At 44.4% G+C, this 26,223-nt stretch overlaps 1 protein-coding gene across 6 annotated transcripts in view; it reads left to right on the plus strand.

The window, feature by feature from the left end:
- The window catches only part of LOC109869218 (tyrosine-protein phosphatase non-receptor type 11), a 115,611-nt gene that overhangs the window by 67,146 nt on the left and 22,242 nt on the right, over nucleotides 1-26,223 (plus strand). For 2 of the 6 annotated variants that reach the window (XM_020459196.2, XM_020459194.2), the window contains exons 6-15: nucleotides 18-131; nucleotides 1,821-1,917; nucleotides 2,008-2,102; nucleotides 6,886-7,041; nucleotides 8,071-8,202; nucleotides 17,327-17,481; nucleotides 17,898-17,965; nucleotides 18,260-18,411; nucleotides 18,817-18,920; nucleotides 19,094-19,221. In XM_020459196.2, the coding sequence (XP_020314785.1) occupies nucleotides 18-131; nucleotides 1,821-1,917; nucleotides 2,008-2,102; nucleotides 6,886-7,041; nucleotides 8,071-8,202; nucleotides 17,327-17,481; nucleotides 17,898-17,965; nucleotides 18,260-18,411; nucleotides 18,817-18,920; nucleotides 19,094-19,184 (1,164 nt within the window). In that variant the 3' untranslated portion in view covers nucleotides 19,185-19,221. Of the gene's footprint in view, nucleotides 1-17; nucleotides 132-1,820; nucleotides 1,918-2,007; nucleotides 2,103-6,885; nucleotides 7,042-8,070; nucleotides 8,203-17,326; nucleotides 17,486-17,897; nucleotides 17,966-18,259; nucleotides 18,412-18,816; nucleotides 18,921-19,093; nucleotides 19,222-23,827; nucleotides 25,399-26,223 lie in introns of those variants that run through there. The other 4 variants (XM_020459198.2, XM_020459197.2, XM_020459195.2 and 1 more) reach the window with 3 other exon arrangements.

Genomic DNA, 26,223 nt, shown 5'->3' on the forward strand with positions numbered 1-26,223 from the left:
TCCTTTCCAAACGGAAGCCCTTCAATGCCACCAGGATAAATGCAGCCAACATTGAGAACAGGGTGAAGGAACTGAACAAAGTAGCAGACAACTCAGAGAAGCCCAAACAGGGATTCTGGGAAGAGTTTGAGGTACAAGAGTGGTGGTATCATCATTACCGCCAATGTATTTACATGTTTGTTAATCACACCTAATATTCCAAAACATGAAAGTCAAGATCAAGATAATGTTTAAAAAAAAAAAAAAATTATTTCACCTTTATTTAACCATGTAGAGTAGTTGAGAACACCTTTATTTAACCATGTAGAGTAGTTGAGAACACCTTTATTTAACCATGTAGAGTAGTTGAGAACACCTTTATTTAACCATGTAGAGTAGTTGAGAACACCTTTATTTAACCATGTAGAGTAGTTGAGAACACCTTTATTTAACCATGTAGAGTAGTTGAGAACAAGTTCTCATCTACAACTGCAACCTGGCCAAGATAAAGTAAATCAGTGCGAAACAAACACAGTTACACATGGCATAAACAAACGTACAGTCAATAACACAATAGAAAAGTCTATGTACAGTGTGTGCATATTTAGTAAGATTAGGGAGGTAAGGAAATAAATAGGCCATAGTGTTGAAATAATTGCAATTTAGCAATTAAACACTGGTGTGATAAGGAGCAAAAAAAAAATGGGGATGAGGTAGTTGGGTGAACTATTTACAGATGGGCTATGAACAGGTGCAATGATCGCTGATGACAGCTGATGCTTAAAGTTAGTGAGGCAGATATAAGTCTCCAGCTTCAGTGATTTTTACAATTCTTTCCATTCATTGGTAGCAGAAAACTGGAAGGAAAGGCGGCCAAAGAGGAATTGGCTTTGGGGGTGACCAGTGAAATATACCTGTTGGAGCTCGTGCTACGGGTGGGTTCTGCTATGGTGACCAGTGAGCTGAGATAAGGCGGGGCTTTACCTAGCAAATACTTATAGATGACTTGGAGCCAGTGGGTCTGGCAACGAATATGAAGCGAGGGCCAGCCAACGAGAGCATACAGGTCGCAGTGGTGGGTAGTATATGGGGCTTTGGTGACAAAACGGATGACACTGTGATAGACTGCATCCAATTTGCTGAGTAGATTATTGGAGGCTATTTTGTAAACGACATCGCCGAAGTCAAGGATCGGTAGGATAGTCAGTTTTACGAGGGTATGTTTGGCAGCATAAGTGAAGGACGCTTTGTTGCGAAATAGTAAGCCGATTCTAGATTTAATTTTGGATTGGAGATGCTTAATGTGAGTCTGGAAGGAGAGTTTACAGTCTAACCAGACACCTAGGTATTTGTAGTTGTCCACATATTCTAAGTCAGAACCATCCTGAGTAGTGATGCTGGACGGGCAGGTGGGTGCGGGCAGCGATCGGTTGAAGAGAATGCATTTAGTTTTGCTAGCGTTTAAGAGCAGTTGGAGGCCATGGAAGGAGAGTTGTATGGCATTGAAGCATGTCTGGATGATGTAAATCCAGTATGTTCATGAGGCATTTCCTGAAGGACAACACACAGCACATTATTGTTAACTCTAAGATGGTCACCACTGGTTCCTGTCATAGTCTGGTTATGGGCCCTGATCAAAGGTAGTGCACTATATCTTGGCACATATGGTGCCATTTGGAATACCTGGGTCTAAGGGATTTTTTATGGCACAGATTAGACTCTTCACTCCAAAATGACTTCCTAGACTTTGGTCAAAAGTATTGCACTAGATTGCCAATAGGGATTGCCATTTCATATACTGCCTCTGTCTGACTTTCTCTCACCTTGTTCTATTCTCTCAGGTGCTACAGCAGCAGGAGTGTAAGCTCCTCTACCCCAGGAAAGAAGGGCAGCGAGCAGAGAACAAGAGTAAAAACAGATACAAGAACATCCTCCCTTGTGAGTGAGATATCGACCTGAACCTCCTGTCTACAAAACCTCCCTGTGTGTGTGACCAATGACCCTAATCCCGGTCTATCTGTGTTCCAGTTGACACCACACGGGTGGAGATCAGGGAAGCAGACACAGATGTGCCTGGCTCCGACTACATCAACGCCAACTACATCAGAGTGAGTTCTGGAAGTGTGAGTGGAATAATTGTTTTTAGGGGCGAATCCTAACTTCCATTTTAATCAAATTTTCCCTTAATCTCCCATTGACATCAATGCATGACTAATTCTGCTTTTCGACTGTTACACTAGTGTATACACCCTTATGTTATATTTGGGAAATTGTTTCAATAGCTAGGGCTGACAGTGAGGACTTGTGAAGAGCAGAATCAACAACCTCTGCATAATCAAAACAGTTGCTTTGTTTGAAGGTGTTAAAGTTCACAGTTAGCTATTGTTATGTAAATGACAGCTGAAAAGTACCAGTGACCTGGCTTTGACCCCAAGCGAGAGCAGGTCCAGCCTTGGTCCACTAAGACACGGGTGCCGGCCCAAGTAGAAAAGTGAACATTTTGCTTGAATTTGATTTCCCCCTAACACTTTCAGTGCTTTCAGAAAGTATTCATACCCCTTGACTTATTCCACATTTTGTTGTGTTACAGCCTGAATTCAAAATTGATTAAATATTTATATTTTCTCACCCATAATGACAAAGTGAAAATAGTTTAAATTATTTTTTTTTTAATCAAATGTATTGAATGAAATACAGAAATATCTCATTTACTTAAGTATTTGCACCTCTGAGTCAATACTTTGTAGAAGCACCTTTGGTGGTGATTACAGCTTTGAGTTGTCTTGGGTAGGTCTATCTGCTTTGAGCTGTCTTGGGTAGGTCTATTAGCTTTGAGTCATCATGGGTATGTCTGTACCAGCTTTGAGTTGTCTTGGGTAGGTCTATCAGCTTTGAGTTGTATTGGGTAGGTCTATTAGCTTTGAGTCATCATGGGTATGTCTGTATCAGCTTTGAGTTATCTTGGGAAGATCTGTCAGCTTTGAGTTGTCTTGGGTAGGTCTATCAGCTTCGAGTTGTCTTGGGAAGGTCTGTCAGCTTTGAGTTGTATTGGGTAGGTCTGTCAGCTTTGAGTTGTCTTGGGTAGGTCTATCAGCTTTGACTTGTCTTGGGTAAGTCTATCAGCTTTGAGTTTCTTGGGTAGGTCAATCAGCTTTGAGTTGTCTTGTGTAGGTCTATCAGCTTTGAGTTTCTTGGGTAGGTCTATCAGCTTTGAGTTGTCTTGGGTAGGTCTATCAGCTTTGAGTTGTCTTGGGTAGGTCTATCAGCTTTGAGTTGTCTTGGGTAGGTCTATCAGCTTGGAGTTGTCTTGGGTAGGTCTATCAGCTTTGAGTTGTCTTGGGTAGGTCTGTCAGCTTTGAGTTGTCTTGGGTAGGTCTGCCAGCTTTGAGTTGTCTTGGGTAGGTCTATCAGCTTTGAGTTGTCTTGGGTAGGTCTATCAGCTTTGAGTTGTCTTGGGTAGGTATATTAGCTTTGAGTCATCATGGGTATGTCTGTATCAGCTTTGAGTTGTCTTGGGTAGGTCTATCAGCTTTGAGTTGTCTTGGGTAGGTCTATTAGCTTTGAGTCGTCATGGGTAGGTCTGTACCAGCTTTGAGTTGTCTTGGGTAGGTCTGTTCCAGCTTTGAGTTGTGTTGGGTAGGTCTGTACCAGCTTTGAGTTGTCTTGGGTAGGTCTGTTCCAGCTTTGAGTTGTGTTGGGTAGGTCTCTCAGCTTTGAGTTGTCTTGGGTAGGTCTATTAGATTTGAGTCATCATGGATAGGTCTGTATCAGCTTTGAGTTGTCTTGGGTAGGTCTATCAGCTTTGAGTTGTCTTGGGTAGGTCTATCAGCTTTGAGTTGTATTGGGTAAGTCTATCAGCTTTGAGTCGTCATGGGTAGGTCTGTACCAGCTTTGAGTTGTCTTGGGTAGGTCTGTTCCAGCTTTGAGTTGTGTTGGGTAGGTCTGTACCAGCTTTGAGTTGTCTTGGGTAGGTCTGTACCATCTTTGAGTTGTCTTGGGTAGGTCTGTACCAGCTTTGAGTTGTCTTGGGTAGGTCTGTTCCAGCTTTGAGTTGTGTTGGGTAGGTCTCTCAGCTTTGCACATCTGGATTTAGGGATGTTCTTCCTTACAGATTTTCTCAAGCTCTGTTAAATTGGATGGGGAGTGGCAGTTAACAACAATCTTTAAGTCTTTCCACAGATTTTCAATGGGATTCAAGTCTTTCACATTCTTGTTCTGAAGCCATTCCATCGTTGCTTTGGCTAGGGGTCATTGTCCTGTTGTAACATCCCCAGTCTGTTTGCACTCTGAAGTAGGTTCTCATCAAGGATTTGTCTGTATTTGGCACCATTCATTGTTCCCTCTATACTTACCAGTCTCCCAGTTTCCGCTGCTGAAAAGCATCCCCATATTCCCATAGCATGATGCTAGGCACCACCATACTTCACGGTAGGGTTGGTGTTAGATGGGTAATGAGCTATGTCTGGTTTTCTCCAAATATAGCTCTTTGCAAAATAGTTAAATTTTTGTCTCATCAGACCACAGGATCTTTTGCCTTATGCTCTGTCTTTCACATGCCTTTTTGCAAACTCCAGGCATGCTGTCATGTGCCTTTTTAGCAAGAGTGGCTTCCGTCTGGCCACTCTCCCATCAAGCCCTGATTGCTGAAGTGCTGTAGAGACTGTTGTCCGTCTGGCATGTTCTCCCAGATAAATTATATGTTCAGCCAAAGACCTCTGTAGGTCTGTCAGTGGTCATGGGGTTTTTGGTCACCTCGTGACCAAGGACCTTCTTGCCCGGTTGCTCAGTTTGTTCAGACGGCTAGCTCTTGGCAGTCTTGGTAGTACCAAATGTTTCCCAATGATGGAGACCACTGTGGTCTTATATGGTGTGTGAAAAGTTTCCATTTTTTATACCCTTCCCCAGATATACAGTACCAGTCAAAAGTTTGGACGCACCATTCCAGGGTTTTACTTTATTTTTTACTATTTTCTACATTGTAGAATAATAGTGAAGTCATCAAAACTATGAAATAACACATGGAATCATGTAGTAACCAAAGTGTTGAACAAATCAAAATATATTTTAGATTCTTCAAAGTAGCAACCCTTTGCCTTGATGACAGCTTTGCATTCTCTCAACCAGCTTCACGAGGTAGTCACCTGGAATGCATTTCGAGGAACAGGTTGCCTTGTTAAAAGTTCATTTGTGGATTTTCTTAACTTAATGCATTTGAGCCAATCAGTTGTGTTGTGACAAGGTAGGGGTGGTATACAGAAGATGGCTCTATTTGGTAAAAGACCAAGTCCATATTATGGCAAGAACAGCTCAAATAAGCAAAGAAAAACAACAGTCTGTTACTTTAAGACATGAAGGTCAGTCAATCTGGAACATTACAAGAACTTAGATTTTTTTTTCCCAAGTTCAGTTGCAAAAGCAATCAGCGCTATGATGAAACTGTCTCTCATGAGGACCACCACAGGAAAGGAAGACCCAGAGTTACCTCTGCTGCAGAGGATAAGTTCACAGAGTTACCAGCCTCAGAAATTGCAGCCCAAATAAATGCTTCACAGAGTTCAAGTAACATACACATCTCAAAATCAACTGTTCAGAGGAGACTGTGTGAATCAGGCCTTTATGGTCAAATTGCTGCAAAGAAACCACTACTAAAGAACACCAATATGAAGAAGAGACTTGCTTGGGCCAAGAAACACGAGCAATGTACATTAGACCGGTGGAAATCTGTCCTTTGGTCTGATGAGTCCAAATTTGAGATGTTTGGTTCCTACCGCTGTGTCTTTGAGATGCAGAGTAGGTGAACGGATGATCTCTGCATGTGTGGTTCCCACCTTGAAGCATGGAGGAGGTGTGATGGCGTGGGGGTGCTTTGCTGGTGACACTGTCTGTGATTTTATTTAGAAGTCAAGGCACACTTAACCAGCATGGCAACCACATCATTCTGCAGTGACACGTCATCCCATCTGGGTTGAGCTTAGTGGGACTATCATTTGTTTTTCAACAGGACAATGACCCAACACACCTCCAGGCTGTGTAAGGGCTATTTTACCAAGAATGAGAGTGATAGAGTGCTGCATCAGATAACCTGGCCTCCACAATCCCCCAACCTCAACTCAACTGAGATGGTTTGGTATGATTTGGACCGCAGAGTGAAGGAAAAGCAGCCAACAAGTGCTCAGCATATGTGGGAACTCCTTCAAGACCATTTGAAAAACATTCCAGGTGAGGCTGATTGAGAGAATGCCAAGAGTGTGCAAAGGCTGTCAAGGCAAAGGGTGGCTACTTTGAAGAATCTCAAATATAAAATACATTTGGTTTTGTTTAACACTTTTTTTTGGTTACTACATGATTCCATGTGTTATTTCATAGCTTTGATGTCTTCAAGTATTATTCTATAATGTAGGAAATAGTACAAATAAATTAAACCCTTGAATGAGGAGGTGTGTCCAAACTTTTGACTGGTATTGTATGCCTCAACACAATTCTCTCAGAGCTCTACGGAGGGTTCCTTGCACTTCATGGTATAATGTCTGCTCTGACATGCACTGTCAACTGTGGAACCTTATAGAGATAGGTGTTTATTTTTAAATCCTGTCCAAACAATTGAATTGGCCACAGGTGGACTCCAAGTTGTAGTGCCATCTCAAGGATGATCAAAGGAAATTGGATGCACCTGAGCTCAATTTGGAGTGTCAAAGCAGAGGGTGTGAATGGCCTGCTCCCATACTGTAGCCTATGTGCTGTCGTAGCCAACTCTTCTATGTTTGGCATGAAAATGAACTAACACACACGGTGAGGAGTTGGTTAAAGCACAGACAGACTGAACCACCACCAGGTTACCAATGTTCATCTGTTCATCATGAATGAAGACATGAAATGAATGAAGTACTGTATGTTTCTCTCGCCCAGAGTATGCATGAAGAGGGCCGCCACGTGGAGGAGGGCAAGGTGTTCATCGCCACCCAGGGCTGCCTTCAGAACACGGTGGTGGACTTCTGGAAGATGGTCTACCAGGAAAACACACATGTCATTGTCATGACCACCAAGGAGATGGAGAGAGGACGGGTGAGGGGATAGAAGTAGAATTACTGGGTCCAAAGTCTGGTCCGGGGATAATGATATCATCTATGGAACCACATACATTCCCCCATGGTGGGGATCCCAGTTTGCTCTTTCAACAAATCCCTAAAGATATGTTAGACATTCAGAATTTGAATAAAAGGGGAAGGGGAAAAAATAAGTAAATGTATTAGAACAGGCATTCCTATTAAGTCCATGTAATGTAATACTATTTGTAAGGTTGAAAGCCTCCACTGACACCATCTCTGTTTAGATGAGGATGAAAGTCTCCCACTGACACCATCTCTGTTTAGATGAGGATTAAAGCCTCCACTGACACCATCTCTGTTTAGATGAGGATGAAAGTCTCCCACTGACACCATCTCTGTTTAGATGAGGATTAAAGTCTCCCACTGACACCATCTCTGTTTAGATGAGGATTAAAGTCTCCCACTGACACCGTCTCTGTTTAGATGAGGATTAAAGTCTCCAACTGACACCATCTCTGTTTAGATGAGGATTAAAGTCTCCCACTGACACCATCTCTGTTTAGATGATGAAAGTCTCCCACTGACACCATCTCTGTTTAGATGAGGATTAAAGCCTCCACTGACACCATCTCTGTTTAGATGAGGATTAAAGTCTCCCACTGACACCATCTCTGTTTAGATGAGGATTAAAGTCTCCCACTGACACCATCTCTGTTTAGATGAGGATGAAAGTCTCCCACTGACACCATCTCTGTTTAGATGAGGATGAAAGTCTCTCACTGACACCATCTCTGTTTAGATGAGGATTAAAGTCTCCACTGACACCATCTCTGTTTAGAAGTACATCAGTGGATGGGGTGCATGTATGGACAGATAGATGCTTATCAGAACTGAACTTCAGGAGGCTAGCAATACATTGTTTGGCTCCCCCTTCCAATCCAAAACAGCTGTTGTCAGCCAATCTCCGGGATGACCAGGATAGTATGACAGCTAAACTGGTCGTAAAAGTGCTAGATTCTGTAATGCTCCACTTTTCCCTCGACAGAACAAGTGTGTGCGTTACTGGCCCGACCTCAACGCCACTAAGGAGTTTGGGAAAGTGAGTGTGAAGAACGTGGAGGAGTGTCCGGCTCAGGACTACATCCTAAGGGAATTGGAGGTGACGCGTTTGGACAGGGTAAGACCACATACATTTAAGAAGGATCTTTATAAAATTGGTACCATTTGGTATAGCACAGTAAATTACACCTCAACTAAGGCCACTTGTGATGGGGGGAGGTTTATTTCTGGTTGTATAAATTAATATATAATTAACAGGTACTACATAGGCCATTTCTGAGTGACCACCGTAACATTTGAGTAATGCACTACTTTGCAAAGCTCAACGTGCAAATTGCCCCTGCACCCACTTCGCCTCCCTTCATTGACTGGGGGGGGGCGTGTTTCATTGCCCCAACGCGTTCAAAGGATGGCTGACTGAAAAGCCATGTATGGATTGACCATGTCTCCAGAGCCAAAGTTATATGGTTTGCGTGCCCTGCTGAAGGACCCTAGTATTGTAAGTATAACCAGAGACACTGGAATATAATGACCTCTCTGCTATAATTTAGCTAACGATTTTAAATGATGTTATGTAGCTATCTTGTGATGAAGCGAGGCAGGCTAGCAAAAGTTTTAGCTAACATTAGAGTAGCTAGCTAATTACCTCATTACAACATAGTTAGGTCGTAGCTCATACTAGTTTACTGTGTATTGTCTGGATACTGTTGGTTATGTCACATTATCATTTGATAATGTTAGTGAGGAAGGCTAGCTAGCTAATGTTAGCCTACAAGTCAGTCTACATCTGTAAAGCATAGAATTAGGGGTTCCACTAGTTACCGTAGCCACAAAGTCAAAATGGACTAGAATAACAATGGTTAAAAACAAAAATGAGTTTAATGTAAGGTTAGGCATAAGGTGGTTGACATTGCTTGTCCAAATATATATATTCTTAATTCTATTCCTTTATTTTAGATGTGTGTTGTGAAATTGTTTGATATTTCTGTACTGTTGGTTGGAGTTAGAAACACATGCATTTCTCTACACCAGCAATAACATCTGCTTAAACGCGTGTATGTGACCAATAAAATTAGATTCTGAGGTTCGTAGTGTGGTTAGGTTAAGAGAAATTGTAGAAATAGGCAGTGTTTATGACTTTGTGGCTGTGTTAACTAGTGACAATTTATAACTAAATTGACCCAAGGTACTGCCCTGATGACAGACGGCTTCATCAACAATGTGTTATGTGGAAAGTTTTATAAAAACATACCGTTTGATAAACTAGTAGGTTAATCACCCAGCCAAGCAGATACAAATAGTACAGTCATTTTTGTGAAGTGCATTATCAAAAAGTGTTGTCTTTATAACAAAATGCAATTTACCACTTGACTGTCTATTGTTTCACCCTGTCACAGGCCCTCCCAGTCAACACCACCTCATAAGATGAGGACGTACGTTTTGTCCCAATTCGCCTTCATAACTTAAGCCTTGTGGAACCAGACTGATCGCTGAGTTTACCATTCCATTTCACTTCACATATCATGATATCTGAGGTGAAATAGAAAGGTGAATACAGCTAATCATAACCACCATTGATAATCTAATCAGTGCTCTGTATGTTTGACCGACCAGTATCTTTGAGGGGTCAGGAGCTCATCAATGCTGCGATGCCCATCAATGGGGCAATGGCAAAGAACTTGCTTCTTGCCTCCTCACCAATGGTCGTCGATGGGGAGACAAGAATTAGGTAGGTTTAGTATGACCTGTTCAAACTTCAACATGGTAGATGTGTGGTAGGATAGGTGATATCTGACAAACTGCCCATTGGTAATAGAACAGTGACTATATGTGTATGTGTTCACAGAAACATGTATGGAGCCAGCACATGGAGACTTGCAAGATGACGTGATGAAGAATGATGTCTCTAAATGGACCTGGCACTCTGCATACATTTTTTACTAGACAACCTTTACTTGTATTGTCTTTTTTATTATTGGGTTGACTGGTATCAGTCAGTATGGGGAGGGAGAAACTCTATGTATTCTGCACCAGGATCAAGGGACTCCTGTTGTATACAGGACACCACACAGGAAGGTACTTTGGCATGTTAGCCAAGGTAGCCCCATTACCACCAGACAAAATGCAGATAGGCACAGTATCTATATCGACTTGGAATGACAATGAAAGGTGTATTTTGTTATACTGTATTTGCAAAACACTGCTTATATTGTATTTTTTAAAGGGTTGTTTATTCTGCATGGATCTGTAACTACATTTGAAAGTTATCAAAACACTTTGTTTAGAATATCTACATAAATTCAACAATTGCATTCTTCTCATATTACTCTGAAGGCTACTGACCTGTTCAATGTTTCCTCCGGCATCTCCTCATACATCTGCCTGTAGTTATTGAACTGCAGCTGCCATGGTTTGATTGTGGTTATTGAGTGGCCAGAAAACAAGGCCAGATCAGCAGGTGCAGTTCCTTATTAAGTTCCTTTTTCTGCATCGTGTCATAAGGGCCCGATTCAGACATAGGAAATGTACCCCTTTCCTACGCACTTCTCAGTAGTTGGCATTCAGACTTGGAACCAGGTTTGCTTGTGTGGCAACATTGCGCGCACTGAATACATTTAATTCAACCCCAGAAAACACCCTACCTATTTGAACAGGAGGTTTGTGTTCAATTGTTTTTTCTGTTCATTTAGCTAAAACAGGGATGTCCAACTTTGAAGGGGATGGGGGCCACAACAAATCTAAACTCATGAGAGGTTGCTGTGGCATTGTGGGTCTCTGTACCGACATACATACAGTAGCAACACATGCAGTCGGAGCTGGCCCTAGCCTCATGTTGTTGGGGATGCCCCCCCCCCACCTTGCAAGCAAAACATTTTAGCAGCCCCCTTATTGACAGCAGCGAGGTGTGTGTGTGTGTTTATGTATATATATTTAATTTCCTGCAATTCTACACTTTGTCATGGGGTGTAGAGAGAATGAGGCATTCTTAATTTTTCACATTTTGCTATAGAGCAGAGGGAAAAATGTGCAGTTTTATAGTGAATGTTTGCTGTTTCTAATATATGAGAGTGACTAACAAAATAAATGGGGGCCACCTGGTCGGTAATTCGACCACGATTACTACAATTTTAGATAGCTGGCTAAACTAATTGACCAATTAAAATATATTTAGCGGGTGTGGGTGAGTGTCAGAGACTGACATAAGAGAAGCTGCTGACGCCCAACCACATTTTGAAATTGAAGCCTGTGTGTTCTATTATTCTAATTCTCAACACTAAGTTAATAAAATTATATATACAGTGAGCTCCAAAAGTATTGGGCCAGTGATACACTATCAAGCTTGAGACTCTACAAATTGGTTGGATGCTGTTTTTGTTTCAGATTATTTTGTGCCATATAGAAATTAATGGTAAATGTGACTTTTATTGTAAATAAGAATAGAATGTTTCTAAACAAATCTACATTAATGTGGATGCTGACATTACAGATAATCCTGAAGAATCGTGAATAACGAGTAAGAAAGTTAGACGCCAAATACCCCCAAAAATGCTTCTGTCACCTGATATTGTCAGAGTGAGATGTTAGCATGTCTTGGGGGTATGATGTTTGTGGGTTTGTAACTTTCTCACTCAACAATATTCATGACTCATTCAGGATTGTCTGTAATCAGTGTAGCATCCACATTAATGTAGAAGTGTTTTATTTACAATACAAGTGACTCATGACACATTATTTACAGTTTCTGTTGGGAACCAACTAATCTGAAACACAACCAAAACAAACCAGCAAATGCATCCAACAAATATGTAGTCACAAGCTTGATGTAGTTATCACGTGCTATGAATATGGGACCAAATACTTACATTGTTACTGCTTTAATACATATTTAAGTGAATATGTCCCAATACTTTTGGTCCCCTAAAATGGGGGGGCCAATACCCTCAAATTAAAGTTGACAGTCTGCACTTTAACCTCAAGGTCATTGTATCATTTCAAATACAATGTGCTTGACTACAAAGCCAACTCGAACAGTTGTCAAATATGCTTCAACAAAGTACAGAGTAAAGGGTCTGAATAACTGTAGATGTGATATTTCAGTTTATTTGTTATACATTTTCTAAAATGTCTAACCCTATTGTGTGTAGATTGATGAGGGAGGAAAACGAATCAATTTTAGAATAAGGCTGCAACATAACAAAATGTGGAAAAAGTTAAGGAGTCGGAATACTTTCTGAATGCATAGTATATTTTGACTTAAATTTCAACATATTGATACTATCAGGTATGAAGGGAAGACCCAGATGCAGACCACGTCGAATAAACAATAGTTTGTTCTAACAGGGGCAGGTCAAGACAGGCAGGGGTCAGAAAACCAGAGGTCGGGCAATGGTACCGGACGGCAGGCAGGGTCTGGGTAAGGCAGAGTGATCAGGCAGGCGGGCTCGGAGTCAGGACAGGCAAGGTTCAAAACCGGGAGGGCAAGAAAAGAGACTAGAAAAAGCAGGAGCTGAGACAATGCTGGTTGACTCGCACAAACAAGACAAACTGGCAACAGACCGACACAGAACACAGGTATAAATACACAGGGGATAATGGGGAAGATGGGTGACACCTGGAGGGGGGTGGAGACAATCACAAAGACAGGTGAAACAGATCAGGTGTGACAGTACCCACCCCCTCTCGTGGTGCCACCTGGCGTCCTACCTGGGCGCTTACCTGGTTGAACGGGGAGTCGTTGAAAATCCGTGATGAGGCCTGGTTTCAAGATGTCCCTGGCGGGGACCCAGCACCTCTTCTCCGGGCCATAGCCCTCCCAGTCAACCAAGTACTGGAATCCGCTGCCCCGAGGTCGAACCTTCAGGAGATGCCTCACCGTGTAAGCCGGTTGGCAGTCGATGAGACAGGGGAGAGGGGTGGGCTTGGAAACAGGAGACAAAGGGCTCTGAGACATAGGTTCGACTCTGGACACATGAAAGGTGGGGTGTATACAAAGAATACGGGACAGGAGAAGACGAACATCAGAGGGACTGATCATTTTAGAGTTGGGAAACGGGCCAATAAAGTGGGGGAAGAGTTTTCAGGATTCCACCCGGAGGGGAAGATCCTGGGTGGATAGCCATACCTTCTGCCCGAGACGATGCTGGGGTCCGATTGTGATCTGCTTGTCGTCGACACCTGGAGGTGGTCTTGAGGAGGACCGACCGGGCTCTCCAGGTACGACGACAGGTGGACAAACATCTGGGCAGAAGGTATGCCGACGGCGGTAGGCCGAGACCGTGTAATCCATGGATCCGGACGACGTGCTGCACCATGAGCTGGTCCGTTGCCTTGGCTGAGGGTAATTTGGGGAGAGGAATGAACTGGGTGGCCTTGGAAAACCGGTTGACCACCATCAGGATGGCAGTGTTGCCCTCAGACAGGGGGAGACCCGTGACGAAATCCAGGAATATGTGGAACCGAGGATGGTGAAGGACAAGCAGAGGTTGCAGAAGGCCAGACAGAACTTGCTGAGGAGTCTTGTTCTGAGCACACATGGTGCAAGCGGCGATGAATGCAGAGACGTCAGGAATCATGGTGGGCCACCAAATGCATTGTCACACAAACGCCAGGGTCCGCTGGGAGCACAGATGGCAGGCAAGCCTGGAGGAATGGGCCCACTCCAGGACCGCAGAGTGGACTGTGTCAGGTACGAACATCCGGTTATCTGGGCCCCACCCAGGTTTCGGCTGGGACCGCTGCGCCTCCCGGACCTGCTTCCCGATACCCCAGCTGAGTTCCGTCGCCAGGCACAAGGTGGAAGCTGTAGGGTTATAGCAGCAAGACAGGGCATCCGGGCTTGATGTTCTTGGATGCCGGCCGATAGGAGAGGGAAAAGTTGAACCGGGTAAACAGCAGGGCCAATCTCGCCTGCCTGGAGTTGAGGCGCTTAGCGGTGCGGAGATACAACATGCTATGCCCCTTCGAGCCATTGCCTCAATTCCTCCAATGCCATTTTTACCTTGAGAAGCTCCCGAGTCCCCACATCGTAATTCTTCTGCGAGGCGGTGGGAGAAAAAGGCGCAGGGATGCAGCTTAAAGTCCCGTGCAGAACGTTGGTACAGAACAGCCCCCACTCCAACGTCCGAAGCATCGGCCTCCACCACGAACTGACAGGAAGGTTCCGGATGAACCAGGATCGGAGCCGTGGTGAAGTGATGTTTAAGGTCCCGGAACGCCCGGTCAGCAGCCGTGGACCACGTGAACGGAACCTTGGTAGAGGTGAGGGCATACAGGGGGGAGGCCAGGGTGCTGTAACCCCGGATAAAGTGGCGATAGAAGTTGGCAAACCCCAGGAAGCATTGCAGCTGCAACCTGGACGTAGGCAGGGGCCAATCCACCACCGCTTTCACCTTCTGGGATCCATCTTGACACTCCCAGCAGAGATGATGTAGTTCAGAAAGGAAATGGTGGAGCGATGGAACTCTCACTTTTCCACCTTAATGAACAACTGGAGAACCTGCCGGACATAGAGCACATGTTCTTGGGGGGAGTGGCAGAAGATGAGGATGTCATCAATGTAGACAAAGACGAACAGGTTCAGCAAGTCGCGGAGAACGTCATTCACCAGAGCCTGGAACATGGCAAGGGCGTTGGTGAGGCCAAAGGGCATGACCAGATATTCGTAGTGGCCGCTGGCTGAGTTGTAAGGCGATCTTCCACTCGTCCCCCTCTCGTATCCTCACCAGGTGGTAGGCATTAGGTAAATCCAACTTGGAGAACACAGTATCCCCCTGGAGCGGCTCTAAGGCCGAGGAAATGAGAGGTAGCGGATAACGGTTCTTTACAGTGATGTCATCGAGTCCCCGGTAGTCAATGCACAGGCGCAGGGTCTTGTCCTTCTCCACGAAGAAGAACCCTGCGCCAGTGTGAGAGGAGGAAGGACAGATAAATCCATTAGCTAGGGAGTCCCCAATGTAGTCCTCCATAGCCTTGGTTTCAGATCAAGACAGCGAGTATAGATGCCCCCAGGGCGGTGTGGCACGAGGGAGAAGGTCAATCCCACAGTCATAGGGGCGGTGTGGCGGAAGGGAAGTGGCCCGGGACTTGCTAAACACCACCCGGAGGTCCTGGTACTCCGCGGAGATGGTGGAGAGATCTGGAACCAGCTCCGAGGACCCAGGAAGACGTCCCGGGGCAGGTTGTGCCAACTTCAGATAATGGGCGTGGCAGAACGGACTCCAGCCCATGATGGCACCCGTATACCAGTTGATGAGTGGGTTGTGTCGCTGGAGCCAGGACAATACCAACACCATGGGAATCTGGGGGGAGTTGATGAGTAGGAACTGATTGGTCTCGCTGTGATTCCCTGAAACACATAGGTTGATGGGAGTGGTGTTATGGGTGACCCGACCTATAGAACGCCAGCCCAACGCTCTAACATCCACGGTAATGGAGAGGGGCTGAGTAAGGATGTTCAGCTCGAAAGCCAGTGCGGTGTCCAAAAGGCTCTCATCGGCTCCAGAGTCAATGAGGACCTGGAGAGATTTGGACTGATTTCCCCTCAGCAGAATGACATGAAAAGGGGTGCGAGTAAGAGAAGCATAAAAGTTCCCCATATTGCCCAACGGAGTACTCGCTCCTTGGTGAGCATGGTCCTTTACCGGGCACGAGTACAGAAAATGACCAAAAGTGCCGTAATACAGACAGCTCCTTGTGCTGATCCTGTGTTGCCGTTACGCTGGTGACAGCCCAGCTCTGCCTAGATGCACTGGCTCGGGAAACAGTGCCCCGGCCTGTTCGGTGAATCTCGAGGAAGGTCGGTAACCTCGGGTGCTCTTGGCCACGGGACCATCGGGGACTTCCGGGATGACTCGGAGGAGGGGTGGAATCCCTGGATGTGCAAGTGACGTCGAATTCTCTCTCCAGGCATTGTTCCTGCAATCGCCCATTGATGTGGATGGTCAAGGCGATGAGGGAGTCTAGATCCGTGGGCAACTCCCGAGCCACAAGGTCGTCCTTAACCCCCCCCCGGGACGCCGTGCAGGAACATGTCGAATAATACTTACGGGTTCCACGCACTCTCTGCTGCCAACGTGTGGAAATCCACCACATAGTCGGCCACTGTGTGGACATCCTGCCGGAGCTGGTTTAGCTTCCAGGCAGCTTCTCTCACGGAGAGCAGGGCATCAAGAACCTTCCTCACCTCTCCCACGAACCCCTCCAGGCTCACGCATATGGTTGGCTGCTGTTCCCATACGGCGGTAGCCCAGGTGAGAGACCTTACAGACATCAGCATTATGAGGTAGGCTATTCTGGAACGAACGAAGGGAAGGAGGAGGGCTGAAGCTCAAAAATGAGGACACTCTGAGCTAAAAACGCCAGACAGGTGCTTGGCTCTCCATTTAGGCATTCCGGGGGAGGTAACCAGGGCTCCCGGAAGGAGTTACTGAGGGGTGGTGGGGTTACCACCATGGCAGACTGCCCCCCAGCCAACCCGCGGAATTGCTCCTGCAGCATGTCCAACGCCCGGTCATGGCGCTTAGCCAACGTTTGGACCCCCGCCCACATAGCAACTCTGCGTGCCTACCAATGGAGGCTCCTTGGGAGGATATGGTGTTGCGCAGCTGGCCCAGGTCTGCTCGGTCAGTCATGGCCAGTTCGTACTATCAAGTATGAAGGGAAGACCCAGATGCAGACCACGTCGGATAAACAATAGTTTAACAGGTGCAGGCAATACACAGGTCAAGACAGGTAGGGTTCAGAAAACCAGAGGTGGGGCAATGGTACCGGACGGCAGGCAGGGTCAGCGTAAGGCAGAGGTCGGCAATCCAAATTGCGGCAAAGGTACAGGTCGGCAGGCAGAGTGATCAGGCAGGCGTGCTCAGAGTCAGGACAGGCAACGGTCAAAACCAAGAGGGCGAGAAAAGAGAGACTAGAAAAAGCAGGAGCTTAGACACAAAACGCTGGTTGACCTGAACAAAGAAGACGAACTGGCAACAGACCAACAGAGAACACGGGATAATGGGGAAGATGGGCCTGGAAGGGGATGGAGACAGTCACAAAGATGAAACAGATCAGGGAGTGACAGAAACATGCGTTAGAACAGTGATATATGCGTTTCCCAAAATTAAAGTTCAGAATACATGTAGAGAGAAGTGCATAAAAAGGGAAGGAAGTTCCATTTATTCGTGTGTAGCTGAATTTCCCATCCCAAGGTGAACACTGCTGAAATAGGCCTGTAAACTGTAGTGCTCCATCTGTAGAGGGAGCTGGTGCGGTACATCTGGCACTACCAGTATCTGAGCTGGCCTGACCATGGCGTGCCCAACGAGCCTGGGGGAGTGCTCAGCTTCCTGGAGCAGGTCAACCGCACGCAGAGCGCCATTCCAGACACCGGACCAATTGTGGTCCACTGCAGGTAAAACAGACAGAGGGTTACACACATTGTGACAGATGGCACGTATCAGATGCAACACCTTTCCAAGCCTACTGACATAAAGGCCTAAATGCATGTCTGTTTGTGATGACTGTTTGGGAGAACACTCTCATGTGATATGGAAAGATAAATATAAATATATAACTATGGGTCTAGTATTCTAGGACTGTATACATCAAAAGTTGACCATGAATCTGTGATATATTATACATTTAACAGACCAAAAAGTAGGATTTATTTTCACATTTTAGTATAAAGCACAACTGTCTTTCTTATAGATTTGGTCATATTTGTAAGTGTAACTTTAGCGAAATGGCAGTTTGAGTCTGTCTGTTATGAAAGTGCCACCTAATTGTAGTAACATAGTGCTATTGTCTCCTTTGACCCCCCTCCCCCAGTGCAGGAATTGGGAGAACAGGCACCATAATTGTCATTGACATTCTCATTGACATCATCAACAGACAAGGTAAGACCATGTCAAGCATTATGGTTCCTAACCAAACGTTACCGCTATAAAATCAGTCCTAGCCAAACGTTACGGCTCTGACATCAGTCCTGTCCAAGCGTTAATGCTCTATCAGTCCTGTCCAAACCTTACAGCTCTGATATCTGTCCTATCCAAGCTTTACGGCTGTGATACTGTGTTTTTGGATGGCTCTGCATGGAGTAGAGATTAGGATTTGGGACAAATCTGTGTAACCGTGCTAAATATGCTACGTGTGTTTGTGTGCATGCTCGTGTGTGTGTGTGTGTGTTTCAGGATTAGACTGTGACATCGACATCCCTAAGACCATCCAGAGGGTTCGTCAGCAGCGGTCAGGCATGGTGCAGACGGAGGCCCAGTATAAGTTCATCTACATGGCCGTCCAGCAGTACATTGACACGGCACAGAAGAGACTGGAGGAGGAGCAGGTATCTACCAAACAGTAGTGGAAATAGTTCTGTAATATTGTAGTAGTATTCTAGCAGTAAAAGTGGCCCTTTTAGTCACAGTTACTGTATATTAGCAGTGGACGAGTAGTAGTTTATTACTAAAGGTACTAGTAACTACCGTACCAACAGCAGTATTGCAGTATATATTCTCTAAAGGGACTGTCTGGTGCTTAGGTATTGCCTTACAGTTGGAGACCCAAGCATTTTATAATAGCTTGAGTCAAAGGAACAATCAAGTTGAACAATCAAGTTACGGGTACTACATTTCAGGGTGTCAACAAGCAAAGCATGTTGGCCAGGTGCGCGATATGCTACCCTGTCTCAATGTTTACCGATCTTCCTTTTCAAGTTCTAAAAACATGGCTTCTTGTGGACACTTTGCAGAGGAACAAAACGAAGGAGGGGGAGTACTCCAATATCAAATACCCCCAGATGACCAACGCCCGGTCAAAACCCAACATGACCTGTGTGTCACGCTCCTCCTCTGTGTGAGTAGCCCTGCAAATACACACACTGCCCCATAGTTCACAGACAAATGCTGCTTTACTCTCTCTAAATGCACACTATCTCCTTCATCTTATTTCATCCACACCCAATGAACATTGTCTGAATGAACATGAAACACAATTTCAGCTCACCATGTTCTGTTTGTGTGATGCAGGGTGACGGATGACAACCCGTCCAGTGTGTATGAGAACTTAAACATCAAGAACCCAAAGACCTCCGGGAGCAGCAGTAAAACCAGGAGGTGAAGTCCAGCCACGGACCTCTGCCTCTCTCAACCTCTCTGTGAGTACTCTGTTACGGTGGCTCGTTTAATTATTAGTTATGGCATTATAAAGGCTCATACGTGCTTATAACAATATTTAAGTGGTGTTATTGTTATTTTCTAAAATAAATAATTGATCACTTTTTATTGAGCAACTCCTCCATATACTCTTAAATCACTCTATTTGATTTATATAATGTGTTAATAACCAGCCGACAGGCACCAAAATACACAGCTTAATTAGTAATAGAAATATACACTGCTCAAAAAAATAAAGGGAACACTAAAATAACATATCCTAGATCTGAATGAATGAAATATTCTTATTAAATACTTTTTTCTTTACATAGTTGAATGTGCTGACAACAAAATCACACAAAAATTATCAATGGAAATCAAATGTATCAACCCATGGATGTCTGGATTTGGAGTGACACTCAAAATTAAAGTGGAAAACCACACTACAGGCTGATCCAACTTTGATGTAATGTCCTTAAAACAAGTCAAAATGAGGCTCAGTAGTGTGTGCGCTCTCCACGTGCCTGTATGACCTCCCCACAACGCCTGGGCATGCTCCTGATGAGGTGGCGGATGGTCTCCTGAGGGATCTCCTCCCAGACCTGGACTAAAGCATCCGCCAATCCTGGACAGTCTGTGGTGCAACGTGGTGTTGGTGGATGGAGCGAGACATGATGTCCCAGATGTGCTCAATTGGATTCAGATCTGGGGAACAGGCGGGCCAGTCCATAGCATCAATGCCTTCCTCTTGCAGGAACTGCTGACACACTCCAGCCACATGAGGTCTTGCATTAGGTGGAACCCAGGGCCAACCGCACTAGCATATGGTCTCACAAGGGGTCTGAGGACCTCATCTCGGTACCTAATGGCAGTCAGGCTACCTCTGGCGAGCACATGGAGGGCTGTGCGGCCCCCCAAAGAAATGCCACCCCACACCATGACTGACCCACTGCCAAACCGGTCATGCTGGAGGATGTTGCAGGCAGCAGAACGTTCTCCACGGCGTCTCCAGACTGTCACGTCTGTCGCATGTGCTCAGTGTGAACCTGCTTTCATCTGTGAAGAGCACAGGGCGCCAGTGGCGAATTTGCCAATCTTGGTGTTCTCTGGCAAATGAAAAACGTCCTGCATGGTGTTGTGCTGTAAGCACAACCCCCACCTGTGGATGTCGGGCCCTCATACCACCCTCATGGAGTCTGTTTCTGACCATTTGAGCAGACACATGTACATTTGTGTCCGCTGGAGGACATTTTGCAGGGCTCTGGCAGTGCTCCTCCTGCTCCTCCTTGCACAAAGGCGGAGGTAGCAGTCCTGCTGCTGGGTTGTTGCCCTCCTACGGCCTCCTCCACGTCTCCTGATGTACTGGCCTGTCTCCTGGTAGCGCCTCCATGCTCTGGACACTACGCTTACAGACACAGCAAACCTTCTTGCCACAGCTCGCATTGATGTACCATCCTGTATGAGCTGCACTACCTGAGCCACTTGTGTGGGTTGTAGACTCCGTCTCATGCTACCACTAGACTGAAAGCACTGCCAGCATTCAAAAGTGACCAAAACATCAGCCAGGAAGCATAGGAACTGAGAAGTGGTCTGTGGTCCCCACCTGTAGAACCACTCCTTTATTGTGGGTGTCTTGCTAATTGCCTATAATTTCCACCTGTTGTCTATTCCATTTGCACAACAGCATGTGAAATGTATTGTCAATCAGTGTTGCTTCCTAAGTGGACAGTTTGATTTCACAGAAGTGTGATTGACTTGGAGTTACATTTTATTGTTTAATCTTGGAACTACCCATCCCGGATCCGGGAGAATTGTCATCAACTGACAATAATTAGCATAACGCAACAAAAAATATTACTTGAAAATATTCATATTCATGAAATCACAAGTGAAATATAGTGAAACACAGCTTAGCCTTTTGTTAATCACCCTGTCATCTCAGATTTTGAAATTATGCTTTACAGCCAAAGCAAGACAAGCATTTGTGTAAGTTTATCGATAGCCTAGCATAGCATTATGTCCAGCTAGCAGCAGGAAGCTTGGTCACGAAAATCAGAAAAGCAAGCAAATAAGTGTTCCCTTTATTTTTTTGAGTAGTATATATATATATATATATAATTTTTTTTTTTTTATATATATAAAAAAATAAAAAAATAACAAATTCTTATTTAAAAAGACAGCCTAGGAACAGTAGGTTAACTGCCTTGTTCAGGGGGGGGTAGAACAGCACATTTTTACCTTGTCAGCTCAGGGATTCGATCTAGCAACCTTTCAGTTCCTGCCCCGACGCTCTAACCACCTGGTTGTGGTACATGTATGGCACCTGCCTCCCCAGTGAATAATCATTATGGGCGAAGAAGAGTTTACGATAAGATGGATAAGAAAGCATTTTATTGTCTGTTTTGACATAAATGTCATTTGCGTCATAAAAAACGGCTTACGTAACATAAAATACAACATACAGAAGATGTGGCAGTCAGGGGGTTATAGAAGTTAAACAGAATAGTTAACCTCAACATTTGAATCAGATTTACCCCTCTACAACTGAAAAAAATGCTACACTCTTAGAATTATTTTTTGATTATAGAACCAAAAAGAGTTCTATTACTTGCTTCATGGAACCCATAAAGTTATATATACTGGATAACCCTTTTATAAGGGTTCTTTGATCAGAACCTTAGAGGCTCTTCTTCAATGAAGAGCCTGAATGGCGCAGCGGTCTAAGGCACTGCATCTCAGTGCTAGAGGCGTCACTACAGACCCTTGTTCGATTCCAGGATATATCACAACTGGCTGTGATTGGGAGTCCCTGGGGGCGGCGTACAATTGGCCCAGTGTCGTTCAGGTTAGTGTTTGGCTGGGTTAGGCTGTCATCAATCCATCAAATGTATTTATAAAGCCCTCCTTACATCAGCTGATGTTACAAAGTGCTGTACAGAAACCCAGCCTAAAACCCCAAACAGCAAGCAATGCAGGTGTAGAAGCACTGTGGCTAGGAAAAACTCCCTAGAAAATCCAGAACCTAGGACGAAACCAAGAGAGGAACCAGGCTATGAGGGGTGGCCAGTCCTCTTCTGGCTGTGCCGGGTGGAGATTATAACAGAACATGGTCAAGATGTTCAAATGTTCATAGATGACCAGAATGGTCAAATAATAATCACAGTTGTTTGAGGGTGCAACCGGTCAGCACCTCAGGAGTAAATGTCAGTTGGCTTTTCATAGCCGATCATTCAGAGTATCTCTACTGCTCCTGCAGTCTCTAGAGAGTTCAAAACAGCAGGTCTGGGACCGGTAGCACGTCAGGTGAACAGATCAGGGTTCCATAGCCGCAGGCAGAACAGTTGAAACTGGAGCAGCAGCACAGCCAGGTGGACTGGGGACATGCATGTAGCCTAGTGTTCCTGAGTTGCCGAGTTACAGTTTTGACTTAAATCTGAAAATGTTTGTCAAGCAATCAACAACCAATTTGATAGAGCTTGAAGAATATTTTAAAGAGAAATGGGAAAATGTTGCATAATCCAGGTGTGGAAAGCTCTTAGAGACTTACCTAGAAAGTCTCACAGCTGTAATTTCTGCCAAAGGTGCTTCTACACTGAATACATGTGAATACATGTGAATTAGATGTGTTTTTCATTTTCAATACTTTTGCACACATTTATAAAAACATGCTTCCCTGTTGTGTGTAGATAGATGAGAAAAAAAAATGTTTTCGATCAATTTTGAGACGGCAGGTAGCCTAGTTAGAGCGTTGGACCAGTAACCGAAAGGTTGTTGGATCGAATCCCCTAGCTGACGTTCTGTCGTTCTGCTCCTGAACAAGGCAGTTAACCCACTGTTCCCTATTAGGCCATCATTGTAAATAAGAATTTGTTCATAAGGTAAAAAAATAAATAAAAATGGTTCTTAATTAACTGACTTGCGTAGTTAAATAAATTAACCAAAATGGTTCCATATTGAACCCTGCGTGGTGCCATTAATGAATTATGGCTACTACTATTAAATTGTGATATTTTGAGCTAAGAATATAATTGAATAAACAACTAAATAATGGACAAAAGAATACCAGCATAATGTTTTTCATTTATTGTCATGATCAACAGACAAGGTAAGACAATGTCAAACATTATGGTTACCAGTTCTAAATGAACCAAGTAAAACTCACGGACGATTAGTAAATCTTTAACCAAGTTTATTCACCCATTGGGTCATACAGCTGCATAAGACAAGACATGGTTCCACCAGTGGTAGTGTGTGTATATATATATATATATATAGTGGGGCAAAAAAGTATTTAGTCAGCCACCAATTGTGCAAGTTCTCCCACTTAAAAAGATGAGAGGCCTGTAATTTTCATCATAGATACACTTCAACTATGACAGACATGAGGGGGAAAAATCCAGAAAATCACAAACAGCAGACCTCACACATACAGTTGAGACGAGCAGAGGTCCAAGCTACATACAGTGCCCCTGTAAGGAGAGGTCCCAATGGTAGGGGAATGTTTTAAGAATGTGAACCCAGCACCCCTACAGTTGTCAGAATGATTCCACAGGTTTGTTTTTCCCAGCACCAGGCCCTTCATTCTAACCGGCCACCTTTCAACCACAGGTCCAACTCCCACTGGGCTACCTGCTTGACTGGTTCCAGAGAAGAAGAAAGGATAAAAAAAACATGAGTTAATGAGTTTTAAGAAAAAGAACATGCTATTGGTTCAACCACCGTCCTCTTGCCTCGTCGTGCTGGAATGGATTGCCAGTTGGCTTTTGAATCGGGAAAAAAAAAATTGACCAAAAGGATCTATATAGAACCTATTTTTTTCTACACGGAACAAAAATGTAAACGCAACATGTGAAGTGTTGGTCCCATGTTTCATGAGCTGAAATAAGGCTCCAGAAATGTTCCAAACACAAAAAAACTTCTCTCAAATGATGTGCACATATGTTTACATCCCTGTTAGTGAGCATTTCTCCTTTTCCAAGATTATCCATATGCCTGACAGGTGTGGCATATCAAGAATCTGATTAAACAGTATGATCATTACACAGGTTTACATTGTGCTGGGACCAATAAAAGGTCACTCTAAAATGTGCAGGTTAGTCACACAACACAATGCCACAGATGTCTCAAGTTTTGAGGGAGTGTGTACTTGACATGCTGACTGCAGGAATGTCCACCAGAGCTATTGACACATAATTAATTGTACATTTCTCTACCATAAAGTCGTTTTAGAGAATTTTGCCAGTACGTCCAACCGGCCTCACAAGCGCAGACCACGTGTATGGCGTCGTGTGGACAAGCGGTTTGCTGATGTCAACGTTGTGAACAGAGTGCCCCGTGGTGGGGGCGGTGTTATGGTATGGGAAGGCAAAAGCTATGGGCAACGAACGCAATTGCATTTTATCAATGGCGATTTTAATGCACAGATATACTGTGGCGAGATCCTGAGGCCCATTGTCGTGCCATTCATCTGCCGCCATCACCTCATGTTTCAGCATAATAATGCACGGCCCCATCTCAGAAGGATCTGTACACAATTATTGGAAGCTGAAAAATATCTCAGTACTTCCATGGCCTGCAAACTCATCAGACATGTAACCCGTTGAGCATATGCTCTGGATTGAGGAGTATGACAGCGTCTTCCAGTTCCCACCAATATCCAGCAACTTCACACAGCCAATGAAGAGGAGTGGGACAGCATTCTACATGCCACAATCAACATCCTGATCAACTCTATGCGAAGGAGATGTTGTGCTGCATGATGGTGCAAATGCAAATGGCGGACACAAGATACTGACTTGTTTCCTGATCCACACCCCAACCTTTATTTAAAAAGTTATCTGTGACCAACAGATGCATATCTCTATTCTCAGTCATGTGATATCCATAGATTAGGGCCGAATAAATTCATTTAAATTGATTGGTTTTCTTATATGAACTGTAAATATTTGAAATTGTTGCGTTTTATATTATTGTTCAGTATAAGAGTGTATGCTTTTATTAAATACATGATTTAATCTTGCTTCTAGACAGCAATTAGTTTGTAACAGCACAGATTTGTATCAACCTTGCTGTTTGCCACCCAGACCTTGGGAACAATGTTCCAAAATATGAATTTTATCTTCCCCTTGCCATAGAGAGCAAACGGTGTCGGACGTCATCTAGCCATTTTTCTGACCAGGCAAAATCATGCAGAATCATTAATATGGATATACATGTTAATGGAAAACACCTAAAAGAAATTAAAAGGCATCATTTCAGAGTTTGATGTGACTGGGCTAGCTTTTGTTAGCCGTCGATTTCTAAAATACCTATTACACTCTGGGGTAGGAATAGAACCCTCAGGGTTCTTTGCCTTCACTGGCTACCTTTTTTAATAAAGGGCTCTTTACTGATACCAGCTTCCAAGATGGCGCCGGAGGGGAGAGCTGCCGTCTTATCGGCTCTTAACCAACCACGCTATTCTGTTTTTTTTAAGCGTTGTTCATAACTTGTTTTGTACATAATGCTGCTGCTACTACTGTCTCTTATGACTGAAAAGAGCTTCTGGACATCAGAACTGGGATTATGCACCTCTAATTGGACGAGGAGTTCTTCTTCAATGAGTCGGACGCGAGGGATATACTACTGACACCCGACGAGCCCCAGATCCCCATGATTCGCTGGGAAAGGAAACGTAGGTTTCAGGGAAAGAGATCAGGATGCCTTGTGAGGATCAGGCGACGAGTGACTAATCTGCCCTTGCCTTCAGTTCTGCTAGCTAACGTCCAATCGTTGGGGAAAAAAATGGGATGAACTGAAAGCACATATATCCTTCGAATGGGACATTAAAAACTGTAATATCTTATGTTTCACAGAGACGTGGCTGAACAATGACATTAACCTCTCCAGGATATGTGGGACGGTAGCTTTCATGAAATTACACATGTAAGATACCAAATTACAGCTACACATGTTGTGATTCCAGCCAACATGTCAGATTTCAAAAAGGCTTTTAGGCGAAAGCA

The sequence above is a fragment of the Oncorhynchus kisutch genome, linkage group LG24 (assembly GCF_002021735.2).
Source record: "Oncorhynchus kisutch isolate 150728-3 linkage group LG24, Okis_V2, whole genome shotgun sequence".
Lineage (NCBI taxonomy): Eukaryota > Metazoa > Chordata > Actinopteri > Salmoniformes > Salmonidae > Oncorhynchus > Oncorhynchus kisutch.